This window comes from Staurois parvus, unplaced genomic scaffold, assembly GCF_062004578.1.
Source record: "Staurois parvus isolate SC_StPar_1 unplaced genomic scaffold, SC_StPar_1.0 ptg000948l, whole genome shotgun sequence".
Taxonomy (NCBI): domain Eukaryota; kingdom Metazoa; phylum Chordata; class Amphibia; order Anura; family Ranidae; genus Staurois; species Staurois parvus.
In genome coordinates this window covers 549,838-565,398 of record NW_028318744.1, presented here as the reverse complement: position 1 = coordinate 565,398, position 15,561 = coordinate 549,838, and the positions used below count along the sequence as shown (strand labels likewise).

Genomic DNA, 15,561 nt, shown 5'->3' with positions numbered 1-15,561 from the left:
AAACCGAGGGCCCAGAGTTAGTAGGGGGCCCCATGAGATGCCCCTAGTACCTTTTTTATATGCTTTTTTGAATGTGGGTGAGAACACAGGGGCCCCATGATCCCCTATTGCACGGGGGCCCCATGAGATCTCAGTCCGCCCCTGGATTCAACTAATATGTGTGATCTGTAATTCTGCCTGATGTCTCAACATGTGTAAAGAACTCAAGAAAATACCTTTTTTAACTTTTCTCCTTTCCATTTCAGTGTGTGATTGTGGCAAGGAGATTGCCTGTTCCAGTTCTGGGGACTGTTGCCACAGTGAATGTCTGGGAGGATGTAGTAAGCCTGGAGACAGCCGGGCCTGTGTGGCATGTCGAAATTTTTTCTTCAAAGGCCAATGCTTGGCTTCATGTCCGGCTAACACCTATGAGTATGAGGGCTGGCGTTGCATCACAGCAGAGTACTGCGCCAGTCTGCGGAAAATCTCGGAGAACCCTCGGGAGTCTTCCAAATTTGTCCTTTATGAGAATCTGTGTCTTTCAGAGTGTCCACCAGGATACACCAGGAATGAGAGCAGGTTAGTATATTTAAATAAAAGTAAGAAAAGGAGAAAAATGGACACATTTTTGTTTCATTAGACACATGTTGTCCTCCTAATACATTTTCTTGTCTTTTTTTTTTTTATACATTCCCTTGTTGGTCTAGTAGTAGTAGACTTTGCTGATATGCCTAGACTGTGCCAGGATAGGAAGACTGGATGCTGATACTGGACCTCTGCTAAATGCCAACTAGATCTAGCCAAATCAATTCAATCAAATCCGCACGTTCCTAACCCCAGAAACCACTAAACGGCTCATCTACTCCCTCATCATATCACGACTCGACTACTGCAACTCCCTCCTCACTGGCCTGCCTCACCACAGGCTATCCCCACTTCAGTCCATCCTGAATACGGCTGCCAGACTCATTCACCTTTCCAACCGCTCCGTTTCCGCCACCCCCCTCTGCCAATCCCTCCACTGGCTTCCGATTGCCCAACGGATCAAATTCAAAATCCTAACACTGACGTACAAAGCCGTCCACCATACTGCCCCGAACTACATCACTGACCTAATATTCAAGTACCGCCCAACAAGCACACTCCGCTCCTCACAAGACCTCCTTCTCTCTAGTTCCCTAGTCTCCTCCTCCCATGCCCGCCTCCAGGACTTCTCCAGGGTGTCACCCATCCTCTGGAACTCCCTGCCCCAACCCATCAGATTATCACCTACTCTCCTCTCCTTTAGAGAGAAAACAGGTGGCTCACACACCTAGTGCATTATCCAAGGTTTATTGTAGGAATGAAATAATAATAAAAACATACTCACAGACGAAGCATGTATCTAAAAAGCATAGAAAAATGACAATGGCCACAACGGCGGGCAAGGTGTTCTCACTGTCAGTGCGGTCAAATGTCTGACGTGTTTCGGGGACGAATCCCTTTCCTCAGAGGCATCAACAGCGAGGCTCTTTCTGTCCATACACCATACATCAGCATCAGAGGTTTTTCATCAGCTCTGAGGAAAGGGATTCGTCCCCGAAACGCATCAGCATTTGACCGCACTGACAGTGAGAACACCTTGCCCGCCGTTGTGGCCATTGTCATTTTTCTATGCTTTTTAGATACATGCTTCGTCTGTGAGTATGTTTTTATTATTTCATTCCTACAATAAACCTTGGATAATGCACTAGGTGTGTGCGCCACCTGTTTTCTCTCTATCCAGTGGCTGATTTCCCCGTCTGAGGAGGGCTGCACCCCTGGAACATTTCCTTTGGTTGTCGCTGTCCTGGTACCCTTGGCTTCCCTTTTGGCTGTGCATATCCTGAGGCGCTGGAGAGTACATACGATCTCCTCTCCTTTAGGCGCACCCTGAAAACCCATCTCTTCAGGGAAGCCTACCCCACCCCCTGCTAACCTGCCGACCTCCTCCACTCTTCCTACCACTCCATCCCCCACAGATATCTCCTCCTGTACCACCATCCCCTCCCTCCTAGATTCAGAATAACGTTTGAATAATTTTACAAACGGACAGTTCGGTGCATCCGTTATTTACCAAAACCCATATAAAGATGACGTAAACCATTTTAGCCGGGGCTTTCTTTCTCATGACCTTCCTAGGAAGATTAACTAGCATATTTTAGATTGGTTGACATTGAATTTTTTGGTTTTTAAATTTCTACATTGGTGTGTGGCGATTTAATAGTTTCCATTTTTTCCCGCTGACTTTTCATTTAACCTATCTTATGGTTTTGTGAATGGTCTGGTATTTATTGCATCATGGGATTAGTCCTTTCATCCCTTAGTGCGCTACCAAACACGATCTCTCACACACACACTTTCCTCACCATTTTACTGTATTTAGATGCAGCATAAAGGTTTCTTTGTACAGGCGTACCTCGGTTTATGGATTTAATTCCTTCTGCGGGACTTTTTGTATTGCGAAAAATTCGTAAACCGAAATGCAGTTTCTTATAGGAATGCATTGAAAACCAATTAATCCGTTCCGGAGGTCAAAAAAAGTAAAAAGAAAAAAAGTTTTGTGTTTAAAACTCTTTAAAGTGCACTTTAAAGGTACAAATACTGTACAGGGACATGATTAAATAAAACAATTTGTAAATGCATTGAAAACCAATTAATCCATTCCGGAGGTCAGAAAAAAGTAAAAAAAAAAAAGTCTTCTCTGTTCAAAACTCTTTATAAAGTGCAGTGTAACCACTTGCCGTCCGCCTGCTGTTTATAAATGGCAGGATGTTGGCACTCCAGGGGCGGGTTGCCGTTCATAAACGGCACCCGCCATTACTAGCTGTGCGCGCTCCCTGGGAGCGTGCAGCACTGCGATCCGGTGCCCGCTGTGTGAAACACTGATTGTTGGACGGGACCTCTCCCGATCATGTGATCACGGACTGGCCAATCAGTGTTCACATGCAAAGTAGTAAGAAAGATGTCACTTGTGACATCATTGCTTACTACGTGTGAAATCTGTGAATGATCACAGAGGTCACATGGTACAGGGCTATTCACAACAGCCTTGTACCATGTGACAAGTTGTGACCAATCACAGCTCACTCAGTAGTTCTCAATGGCTGCAAAAATGCAGACAGAAAGAGAAATGATTGCTTTTACATCCTATATGGGTGTAAAAGCAATCACTGTAAAAAAAAAAAAATCATTACACCCCACAAGTGGTACAGTGTCACCATGGTGACACTGTACTGCTAGGGGGACAGTATGTAAAAAAAAAACATAAATAATATAAAAATGTAAGTTTAAAAATTTATAATTTTTGGTTATAAACTAATTTGGCTTATTTTTTTTTTACTGAAAAGATAACAGAATACATTTTGGCCAAGATTTATGATGACAGATTATTTATTTGCAAAATTTTATAAGAAAAACACTTTTTTTCAAACTTTTTGGACTTTTTCATTTACATAGCAAAAAAAATAAAAATCCCGGCGGTGAATAAATACCACCAAAATAAAGCTTTATCTGTCTCAAAAAAATGGTAAAAAATTCATATGGATACAGTGTTGCATGACCGCACAATTGTCATTCAAAGTGTGATAGCACTGAAAGCTGATAATTGCCCTGGACAGGAAGGGGGTAAAAGTGTCCAGACTGGAAGTGGCTAAAGGCATAAATACTGTACAGGGATATGAGTAAAAAAAAATTTCTAAATGCATTCAAAACCAATTAATCCATTCGTATTGCAAAAAAAAATTTGTAAACCGAAGCATTATTTTTAATGGATTTTCATTCGTAAACCGAAAATTACGTTAACCGAGGCATTCGTAAACCGAGGTCGCCTGTACTTTTTTGTTTTTCAATGATTTGGGTGATTTAGTGCCTTGGATTTTAGATTGTTCTAGAAATAATGGTGTGGTTCCGTTGCAGCATTGTGTGCCACAAGTGTGAAGGCCTCTGTCCCAAAGTGTGCAAAGTAGGAACCAAAGCCATAGATTCCATTCAGACCGCAAAAGAACTGACTGGCTGCACGCACATTGAAGGAAGCCTGATCTTCAACATCCGCAGAGGAAGTGAGTTGGCTTTAAATTTTATTAGGGGTATTGAACTTGAATGAGGTATGGGATGTATGGGATTCCCAAGAAACCGTAAATGGAGGACAACTTCCTGGTGACTAGGTACAAGTCTTTTTACAGCAAAAAGGTCTTTCTTGGAGAGCTCTTCAGCCTCTCCTAGTATACCACTCCAGACCCCAAATGAATCCTCTTCTTCAGCTATCTGGAGGAAATCCCTGGGCAAGGGGATCCAGTGTCTGCCACTTTAAGTTGAAACAGTCCCAGGTAAGGAGCTAGTCAGGGTTTTTACCAGAATGTCCTTTTCCCCTTTTCCCCTTAACAGGCCCAGGGGGTGTAGGATTACTCGCTGTTCCTCTCCTGTAAGGTTGCTGGGTTGGTGGCTGCCTTCAGGCTTTCTGCTGGGCTGGCTCCTTCCCTGCTGCACAGGGAGTCCTCTCCCATGGGAACCCCCCCCCCCCATAGTGGAGTGATCCTCCTTTCCTGCAAATCTGCCTGGAGGTAGACCCCTTCCCACTGAGCCCTCTCCCAGGCTTCTGCATCTTAGCATGCCTCCTATCTTCTACCCAAACCCTCCTGCCTATGAGTAGGCTCAGTCACTCTTAAGGGCTGTCTTGACCCCATGCCAAACCTTCTGCCTGGGGATTGGCCAGGATCCCTCAAGTGTACAGGCCAGCTCCTCCTCAGCTCCTCCTCACCCCCGCCCATTTGAATTCTAGAGACTTCTCCAAGTCTCTATTTCAGGGGGAGGTATCGGTGAGCTTATCTGCAGAGCCTCTCAGCCCTGACCCAAATTTTGACCCCTCTGACTATCACCCAGGCTGCTTCTCTGCCTCCTATCTTAGAAAAAAAAAAAAAATTAGCTAGCTCCCTCTAGTTAACTAAGAGGGTGCTACATAAGTAATCTGGGCTATATATAGGATATGTAAACCAAGGTCATTGAACATAGACCAAAAAACCAAAACGGCAAAAACAGAACACTGGATCAATTTTGGAGAAAGTGTTGATCCTAGATCCTTACAAACCTAAAATCTGATCTTATTTGGTGTATCAAGCGAGATTGCCTGATGTGTATGCTTTTCAGAACTATATATTTTCAAAGTTGACTCAACTAGAGAAGACAAACTAATTTTACAAAGCATAATCTCCTTAAGAATGTAACAATGACCTTATGACTATATGACTGATGGAACCTATGACCAGGGGCGGACTGATAACTCATGGGGCCCCCGGGCAATAGGGAATCATGGGGCCCCTGTGTCCTGGCCCAAACTCAAAAAAGCCTATGAAAAAGGTACCAGGGGCATCTCATGGGACCCCCTACTGACCTCTGGCCCTTGGGCAGTGCCTGAGTTTCCAGATGGTCAGTCCGCCCCTGCCTATGACATATCTAAGGTTCTTTGTAAAATGACTGGCCCTCTACTGGACCACCTTGCAAAGTACAGTAGAAGTCCGTAGTGTCACGTGTCAGCCAATTCTTGTACAATCAGACTCCAAAATGATACTTGGGACCACAGTCGTTGGGTTGGCCAGAGCATACTGAAGATTGGGGTTCACTAAGGCAATGCTTCCATTTTTCCTGTCCTTGTCCCCATTCTCTAGAATTACTTGTCTTGCTTCATACTTCCACGCTTTGTTTTTGGTAAAACTGGATGAATTGAATTCCTTCTGGTTCAGTTTTGTAATCCCTTCAAACTCTAGCTCATTCCCACTTTGCTTCTTGCCAAATATGGCCCTGCCGAAAGTAGCCATTTTTTTTTTTTTTGTGTGTGCGCCTGTGTAATTTTAAAATAAATTAACACATTTCCAATACTATATGTTTTATTACAGATAACCTAGCTTTAGAGCTTCGCAGAAGTTTGGGTCATATTGAGACAATAACGGGCTTCTTAAAAATCAAGCACTCCTTTGCTCTGGTCTCGCTCTCATTTTTTAAAAACCTGAAACTCATCAGAGGAGACTCCATGGTAGATGGGTAAGAAAAAACAATTATTTTATCTTTTTTTTTTTTGGCAGACCTGAAAGCTTTCTCCCTATACAGACATATCATGCTTTCCAGCCCGTAGTCAACATGCAAATTTGACCTTGCTGCCCTGACCACGTCTAGCTGTGCATGAACTTCAGTCCAAATTCAGAGGAAGCTTCACTCCCCTTTTTCTATGATCATTTTTTGTGAAATTCCAGTCCATTATTTTTATTTATTTTTTTGTAGTGTTTCTAAGTCCTTGTTTTCTAGTTGTGGAGGCAAAATTTGATCTTGGGTTCTTTGTAAACATAAATGACCAATTTGAGCTTTTTGTATATTAATCTACAGAGATTGCAATTTGTTTTTGAGGGAAGAGTAAATGAGAGGACATTATTTTTGCAGATAATGCTTTTCACTTTGAAAACAAGCATATCCTTTGAGAGGAACAAAAGGAAGTTGTACGGAGGAAAACAAATCCCGTAGAAAAGAATAGGTGGAATCTACACAATATGTAGAAAGAATGGTCCAAAAGGACTAAAGGTCACTTGAAGGCAGGGGCAGACTGACAACTCATGGGGCTCCCGGGCAATAGGGGATCATGGGGCCCCTGTGTCCTTGCCCAAACTCAAAAAAGCCTATGAAAAAGGTACCAGGGGCATCTCATGGGGTCCCCTACTGACCCCGGGCCCTCGGGCAGTGCCCAAGTTTCCAAATGGTCAGTCCGCCCCTGTTCATGATTCAACCAGGGGCGGACTGACCATTCGAGCACTCGGGCACTGCCCGATGGCCCAGAGTTAGTAGGGGGCCCCATGAGATGCCCCTAGTACCTTTTTTTTTAAATGTGCTTTTTTGGATGTGGTCTGAGTGTGGGGCCCCTGTGTCCTTGCCCAAACTCAAAAAAGCCTATGTAAAAGGTACCAGGGGCATCTCATGGGGCCTCCTACTGACCCCGGGCCCTCGGGCAGTGCCTGAGTTTCCAAATGGTCAGTCCGCCCCTGCTTGAAGGACAATCAATACATACCATAGTTGGAGGTAGTATCAATCAGAAAGGTGTGGTCATGAGAAAATTTGTGGCTAATAGCATTAAAATGACAGTGTATAACCTAGGAAATAGAAATCATAATAAAGGCAGTGACACCTGTGTATAGCGGGTGAAAGATGCCATGTATGGAACCAGCTAGGTATAAATAAAGGAGGTATCTCCTAAGAAACCTTGGCCCAGTTTCATAAATGGGAGAACTATCCTATCTAGGTATTGGAATGTTGCAACCCAAATTTGGCTATAGTTAGAGGGGCAGCCCTTGTATGGAAGGGTACAACTGATGTATGCTATCCAGGGTTGCAACCTAGGAGGGAGGGCTTTCTTCCAGTTGAGCGCTATCAATTTCCTTGCAGTAAAAAGGGTCTTCTGTGGGAACTTAATCATGTATTTGTCATGGTCGGGGAAGAGCCCCAGTAGACCTTTTTCGGGATGTAGAGTCAGTGGAGAACCCATCTGGCTATGAAGGAACTGCACCACCTGAATCCAGAACCCTTGGATTTTAGCAACCGTCCATAGGAGATGGTGGAAGGTGTTAGGTGCTTGTAAACACATTTGGTCATTGTGGGCTATGCATGGGTCGATATTCGGAGATACAATTGGAGTTGGATAAGATCTGTGCAGGATGTATATCTGTGCAAGGCAGTCTGAGAGCTTGGGGGAACTGATTTGCATTTTTATAAAAATATCGTCCCAATCTGTGTCATTGTAAATAAGGCTTTTAACCAAATTTGTACCGGTTGGTTAATAAGAAATATCTCCTTTTTTTTTTTGTTTCATTCTAGCCATTCACAGTTGTTTTCATTCTAGCCATTCACAGTTGTTTTCATTCTAGCCATTCACAGTTGTTTTCATTCTCCCTCAGGAATTATACCCTGTATGTTTTGGACAACCAGAATCTTCAGCAGCTCTGGGATCCCAACCATGAGAGCCTCTCCATCCCTGTTGGGAAGCTGTACTTTGCTTTCAACCCTAAACTGTGCCTGTCGCAAATTTATCATACGGAGGACCTAACGGGAACCAAAGGGAGACAGAACAAAGCAGATATCAATCCACGCACCAATGGAGATCGAGCTTCCTGTAAGTCAGGTCCCACCTTCCTGCCCTCCTTTTCTTTTTTTTTTTTTCCTTCCTTCTTTCTTCCTTTTTTTTATTTTTTTTTTATTTTTACTACAGTACGATCTGTTCAAAATCAAGTGATTTTTGTGTTTGTTGACTCCTACTCTGAAAGGGTCCCTTGAGAATGCAGATCAGCCCCTCCTCACCCCCACTCATTACTTTCTAGAAATGTCTCAAGCTTCTAGAGCCAGGGGAGGTATCGGGGAACTGCCCTGCAGAGCTCTCAGCCCTGACCTAAAGTAACCTGGCTGACTCATCCCAGGCTGCTATCCAGCCTCTAACTAAAAAAGCTTTGCTAGCCCCCCTGGCTAAGTAGAGGGGCACTCAGGGGCGGGCTGACCATTTGGAAACTCTGGCACTGCCCGAGGACCCGGGGTCAGTATGGGGCACCATGAGATGCCCCTGGTACCTTTTTTTTCATACGCTTTTTTGAGTTTGGGCAAGGACACAGGGGCCCCATGATCCCCTATTGCCCAGGGGCCCCATGAGTTGTCAGTCCGCCCCTGGGGGCACTACACTCCCTTCATAGATAGTGGATTGAGCTAGTGTAGCCAGGAAAAGGAAGTGCCAATTTATGGATACCAGTTTAAATTCCAATGAACAAAAGAAAACTAATGTAGTCACCACATCTAAGGACTGGTAAGCTGCAATTTCTTAATTTATTTTTTTTTTTGGGGTTTAGATCCACTTTAACCTGTAATTGGAGCAGAAACCCCAAACTGGTGCAGTCTTTGAATCTAATCTGCCTCAGTTGTGTTCAATCTTTTCTTTCAATACCATTGTCCAACCAGACCATTTTAATCCTAGGTAACTCTCATGTACTGAAGTTTGTCGCCAACGTAACCGAATCCGACCGCATCTTCCTAAAGTGGGAAAGATATAGGACGCCAGAACCTCGCGACTTGCTAAGCTTCATTGTTCACTACAAAGAATCGTAAGTTTTGAAGAGAGTTTCTCTACTTTAGTCATTCAATTTCCCTATATGAAATTTCTCTTTTTTGCAGTTTTTTTTTTTTTTTTTTTTTTAAATTTATGTATTTTTTTTTCCTAATGTAAACATTTAAAATATTTCATTTTGTTGTATTGTAAGTTGTTTGTAGTCAGTCATTACAATAATTTTTCAATCTGCTTTGGGAAAGCACCCAATAGTGAGGTCCCAGGAGCCGATCTGGACTGTTTCCTTGTAGTAACCATCATGATGAGCGTAGGCTCCGCCCTAAGCATTTCATCACAAATTTGTGCCCCAGAAGACCTCATTTGTGATTAAATACATAGGGCGGAGCTTACGCTCATGGCAGCATCATGCTGGTTACCACACGTAGATCGGCTTCTGAGATGGCACTATTGGATGTATTTTGTTGATTTTGAGGAGAGGTATGGAGGAGATTTTGTACCTGGTATTCCTGATGGCTATACATGGAGATGGTGAGGAGTTATGAGATCCATTACAGATGATTTAAACGTATACCTTTCCAACTCCTTTTTTATTTCTGTCCAAAAGAGAGTCCACATGCTCCTGGTAAGAGTCCTTGAAATTTATTGATTGATCAACTTCAGTACAACTAGCTGGCCCATAGATGGATTAAAATTTGTCTGGTTCCTGCTAAACCGGCAAAATTTCGAACGGTCTATGGCTGGCTTTAGATAGGGTGATGAAGCTCAAAGCTTACTTTCCAATAACTTTAATGTAATGGGACCACCATTGACACATAATAATGGCAGCCTAGGCCCAAATTTTAAAACTTGCATCATCTGTCAGTGGTCCCTTCACTGCAGCTTGTTGGCCAGATGTGGACCTTTTTGTTTAGGCCTTGTCCTTCTGACACAAATGATGGAAAATAATTCTGCCTAATGACGCAAAAGATGGGTACAATTTGTCGCACTGACACCAACACTAATGTACAATTCCTTCCACTGACACCAACATGGGAGACTATTCCTTCCTCTGATAGCCAACAATGCCAAGCTATTCCTTCCTCTGACCGCTAACAAAGCTGGGACGCTATTCCTTGCGCGGACGCCCACCACTGGGACGCTATTCCTTGCGCGGACGCCCACCACTGGGACGCTATTCCTTGCGCGGACGCCCACCACTGGGACGCTATTCCTTGCGCGGACGCCCACCACTGGGACGCTATTCCGTGCGCGGACGCCCACCACTGGGACGCTATTCCGTGCGCGGACGCCCACCACTGGGACGCTATTCCGTGCGCGGACGCCCACCACTGGGACGCTATTCCGTGCGCGGACGGACGCCCACCACTGGGACGCTATTCCGTGCGCGGACGGACGCCCACCACTGGGACGCTATTCCGTGCGCGGACGGACGCCCACCACTGGGACGCTATTCCGTGCGCGGACGGACGCCCACCACTGGGACGCTATTCCGTGCGCGGACGGACGCCCACCACTGGGACGCTATTCCGTGCGCGGACGGACGCCCACCACTGGGACGCTATTCCGTGCGCGGACGGACGCCCACCACTGGGACGCTATTCCGTGCGCGGACGGACGCCCACCACTGGGACGCTATTCCGTGCGCGGACGGACGCCCACCACTGGGACGCTATTCCGTGCGCGGACGGACGCCCACCACTGGGACGCTATTCCGTGCGCGGACGGACGCCCACCACTGGGACGCTATTCCGTGCGCGGACGGACGCCCACCACTGGGACGCTATTCCGTGCGCGGACGGACGCCCACCACTGGGACGCTATTCCGTGCGCGGACGGACGCCCACCACTGGGACGCTATTCCGTGCGCGGACGGACGCCCACCACTGGGACGCTATTCCGTGCGCGGACGGACGCCCACCACTGGGACGCTATTCCGTGCGCGGACGGACGCCCACCACTGGGACGCTATTCCTTGCGCGGACGCCCACCACTGGGACGCTATTCCTCTTGCTAGGTAAATTTTATTTATTTATTTTTTTTTTCAGCGGCCACCAAGCTTGAGGCATTGTTTACTTCTACTGACTTCTGATACTGGCTCAATTTCTACTTCCAATGGCCATAGTCCATTCCTTTTAAAGTCTGAGGCTCTATTCACATTGTCATTCTGATGCAGAAAATCTTGCATTTTACTGCAAGAAAATGCAGTAAGTAAAGGTAGAATTCCTATTCTTTCCCATGTGGTTGGTTCACATCTATGTGTTGCTGTTTAGTGTGGCACAAAGGAAAACTCTATGGGCCCATTCACACATTTGCATTACCATGCTTGCTACATGCACATGGAACAGTGTAAGTCTGGCCTTTAACAAAGTGAATTTGCGTCTTCTTTTTTTTTTTTCTCTCTCTCTCCTTTTTTTCTTTTTTTTCTTTCTTTTTTTTTTTCTTCTTTCCTTTTTTTTTTTTTTTTTTCTTGGTAAACCAACTGTAGCTCTATTTGATACCCTTTTAGTAAGACCCTTTAAAATACCTTCTTGAGCCACTTGGTCTAAAAAATAAAATTCATGTTGCCATTTTATCATTTCAGGCGAATGATAGTTGATGATTACACCATACAAAAAAGTCAGGTATTTGTTTTTTTTTTTTTTTTTTAAGCCATAGAATAGTCAGTTGAAGACCAAATAGAAGCAGTATCTTCATAATTAAGGGAATGTAATCTTATACATGGGCACTGGAAAAATCCTGCTTGAGGGAGATCAAATTAGGACTTTTTTTTCCCATGCTCAGGTATTTGATGATGTTGACCAAAAATAACCGCGATTGCCAGATACTTTCCCTTGCATGATCTTGAAGACCAGAGTTGAGGAATGTTCTTTCCTTCATAAGTGGATTGGTGTTACATTTTATTGTCCTGTAATGGATTCCAGCCAGTCATGTCAGGTTTGTCGCATTCAATTCCCAAGAAAACTTTATCCATTGCTTTTTGTTTAGTCCCTTTCAGAACATAACCGAGCACCTGGGCCAAGATGCCTGTGGAGCCAACAGCTGGAACGTGGTAGATGTAGAGCTGCCTTTAAACAACGAACAAGAACCAAGCATTACACTGATGAACCTGAAACCATGGACCCAGTATGCCATATATGTCCGGGCTATCACTCTCACCACTGCTGAGGAAGGGAGGAACTTCGGAGCACAAAGTGACGTGGTCTACATTCGAACGAAGCCGGCAGGTAACCAACTCCCTAAAGAACATTATTGAATTTTATGTAATGTTCACAGTGAAAGTGATTGAATGCCATTCTGCACAATTTTACAAATAAGGGGTAAATCTCATTCTCATAGGAAAGCCTGTGCTTTTTTGGATCACCTAAGCTGTACCAGGGGCAGACTGGCAACTCATGGGGCCCCCGGGCAATAGGGGATCATGGGGCCCCTGTGTCCTTGTCCAAACTCAAAAAAGCCTATGAAAAAGGTACCAGGGGCATCTCATGGGGCCCCCTACTGACCCCAGGCCCTCCAAATGGTCAGTCCGCCCATGAGCTGTACTGTGACCAGGCACCCCCAAAAATTTTAGTACACTCCCCAAATCAAATCAATGCCACAATTATAAAAAGCTCTTAATTACCTATTTTTAGTTAGTGGTCACTGGGCAGTAGAGTAGGTGACCACGTCACTGCCAGGAGGACATAGACACTTCCCAAGGGTTGGCCAGAGGGTGGAATCCTCTTGGGTTCCAGTAGACTGCATTGGCATGATCAAATGAATTTGAGGGTCAACTAGAAGACTGGCAGCAGGCCCAGGATGGAATAACTGGTCTCCATCCCCAGAAGAGCTGCAATGCTTTGTGTTTTTTGTTTTGTTTTGTTTTTTGTTCTTTTAACCACTTCCTGACTGGCCGTTGCATATAAACGGCCGGACGGTGGCACTGCAGGGTCGGGTGGCCGTTTATAAACGGCCTCCCCGCACCCTGCTTGTGCGCGCTCCCTGGGAGCGTGCAGCATCACGATCCTGTGCCCGCTGTGTCCTCCGGACACAGTGAAACACCGATCGTCGGACGGGACCTCTGTACGAGGTCCCGATCATGTGATCACTGATTGGCCAATCAGTGATCACATGCAAAGTAGTAAGCAAGAAGTCGCTTGTGACATCATTGCTTACTACGTGTGAAATCTGTGAATGATCACAGAGGTCACATGGTACAAGGCTATTCACAACCGCCTTCTCCCATGTGACAAGCTGTGACCAATCACAGCTCACTCAGTACTTCTCAATGAGTGCAAGAATGCAGACAGAGAGAAAGAGAAATGATTGCTTATACATCCTATATGGGTGTAAAAGCAATCAGTGTAAAAAAAAAAAAATCTTCATCACCCCCCACAAGTAGTACAGTGTCACCATGGTGACACTGTACTGCTAGGGTGACAGTATGTAAAAAAATAAAAATAAAAAATAATATAAAAATGTAAAACAAAATGTTTAAAAATGATAATTTTTGGTTATAAACTAATTTGGATTTTTTTTTTTTTTTACTAAAAAGATAACGGAATAAATTTTGGCCAAGATTTATGATGGAATATTATTTATTTGCAAAATTTTATTAAAAAAAACACTTTTTTTCAAAATTTTGGGACTTTTCCATTTACATAGCGAAAAAATTAAAAATCCCAGCGGCGAATAAATACCACCAAAATAAAGCTTTATCTGTCTCAAAAAAATGGTAAAAAATTAATTTGGTGTTGCATGACCGCGCAATTGTCATTTAAAGTGTGATCGCGCTGAAAGCTGAAAATTGCCCTGGTCAGGAAGGGGGTAAAAGTGTCCGGTCTGGAAGTGATTAAAGGAAAAACCCTTTTGCTCAATGTTTGTTTGGAGCTAAGGGCTAATTTTCAAGGCAATAATATAAGTATTGTCATGCTAACACGCTGTCAAAAATTGTTTTATTGCGGAAATATGTATTTGATGTGTCAATAAGATGCCAAAACTCTTTTAAAAAATTGTTTGGTTTACTTATATTCTAAGGTTGCCTGAAAAATCCCACCAAATGTAAGATATAAATCTCTTTGAGAAAAACAGGGATGATGGCAACCACCCCCCTAGGTTACACTGGATGACTTTTTGGGAAGGGGACTTTAATTTTGCTCGGCGATGAGAATTAACTATTAAAATTGTATAAGATGAGTTGTGACTGGTTCTGTTTAAGCCAAGTGAAAGGCCATCTGTCAGGAATGGTTGCCAGTAATGGTGGGACTCACCTGCCTTGTGGGCTGCAGTACCAGGGCTGGCCAGCGGGTGCTCCCGGCAATCAGAGACTCAACCCTGCAGCCAGCCAAACACCTGAAGCTGATCATGCAGGTGTATTTAAGGGATGGCCAGACCCGCAGTCTCTGCCTTGGTGTGTGTTTTTCCTGGGCCCTGTATCTTGTTACCTGCATCCCTGTTCCTGTTCCTGTCCCTGTCTGACTGATTCGTTGCTGACCCTGCCTGATCCGGACCTCTGCTGACTTCTCCTGTTTCATCCCTGGCTTGTGACCCCGACCATTCTCTGCCTGACCCCCTGTACTTACCTGCCCGATTGTTATTGACCCGGCCTGCCTGACGACGCTTGCATTGTATGTACTGTTATCTGTGGTTGGTTTGGTTCGTTTGCACTGTTATGTTTTAGTATTGCACTGCGTTTATGTTTGTATTGTTAGTCTTTAATAAATTATATTGTTTATAACTTATCTGAAGCCTGCGTTTCCCTGCGTCAGTCACATACCTCTGGTCACACCCCGGAGCCCTGACACCCTCTCTGTTCTCCTGTCAACTTAACATCCATAAAAGTGAAAACATGAATACTATAGAGTTGCCTATCTTGGGTTTTAATCAAATTTTGTGTAGAGGAGTTATGGTGTGAGTCCTAGTTTTTTGTTTTTTATGTGTAGTATTACTTTTAAATGACCTGTAGACTGAAAAATGACAACACAGCCTTTAGTAGATGCCAGAAAGTTGAAGGCACTGTCCACCGAAAATTGGCTTTAATTTTTTTTGTAACTTTTGGAGAGTTGTCCATAGTAGGCTGATGGTAGGAACGGATGTGTGGGACCGGGGACTTGTTTTCACCTTTTTAGTGATAACTGGATTTACTGTAATCAATGAGGCTGTTGCAAAACACAGCATGTTTAATGTAAGGTGAGAAATGGCTACTGTTTACAACTCTTCCTTGTTAGCAGGTGGTGGGTTGCCTCACTCATGGCCATAACGAGCAGCCTAGCCTACCCTCAATGCAACTGACCTTCTGGGCAACATAACACTTTTTACCCAACGACTCTCCCTGATGTATGTGTTAAGGATCCGGGTATGGCCAGAAATGTGTGGACTGACACAGGGAAGTAGCAGGCTCAGGAACACAGGCGTAGTCAGGGCTGGAGAGGTGGAATGGTCAGGCGGGCCGTAAGGTACTGTCGGGCACCGCCCGGTGGGATCTCTCGTGACCCACAGACCAGGAT

At 44.6% G+C, this 15,561-nt stretch overlaps 1 protein-coding gene across 1 annotated transcript in view; it reads left to right on the top strand.

The window, feature by feature from the left end:
• The window catches only part of INSRR (insulin receptor related receptor), an 88,881-nt gene that overhangs the window by 31,762 nt on the left and 41,558 nt on the right, over window positions 1-15,561 (top strand). Inside the window, exons 4-9 of the mRNA XM_089656901.1 lie at window positions 246-558; window positions 3,916-4,058; window positions 5,889-6,033; window positions 7,929-8,143; window positions 8,990-9,116; window positions 12,065-12,303. Coding sequence (XP_089513027.1) covers window positions 246-558; window positions 3,916-4,058; window positions 5,889-6,033; window positions 7,929-8,143; window positions 8,990-9,116; window positions 12,065-12,303 — 1,182 coding nt within the window. The remainder of the gene's footprint in view (window positions 1-245; window positions 559-3,915; window positions 4,059-5,888; window positions 6,034-7,928; window positions 8,144-8,989; window positions 9,117-12,064; window positions 12,304-15,561) is intronic.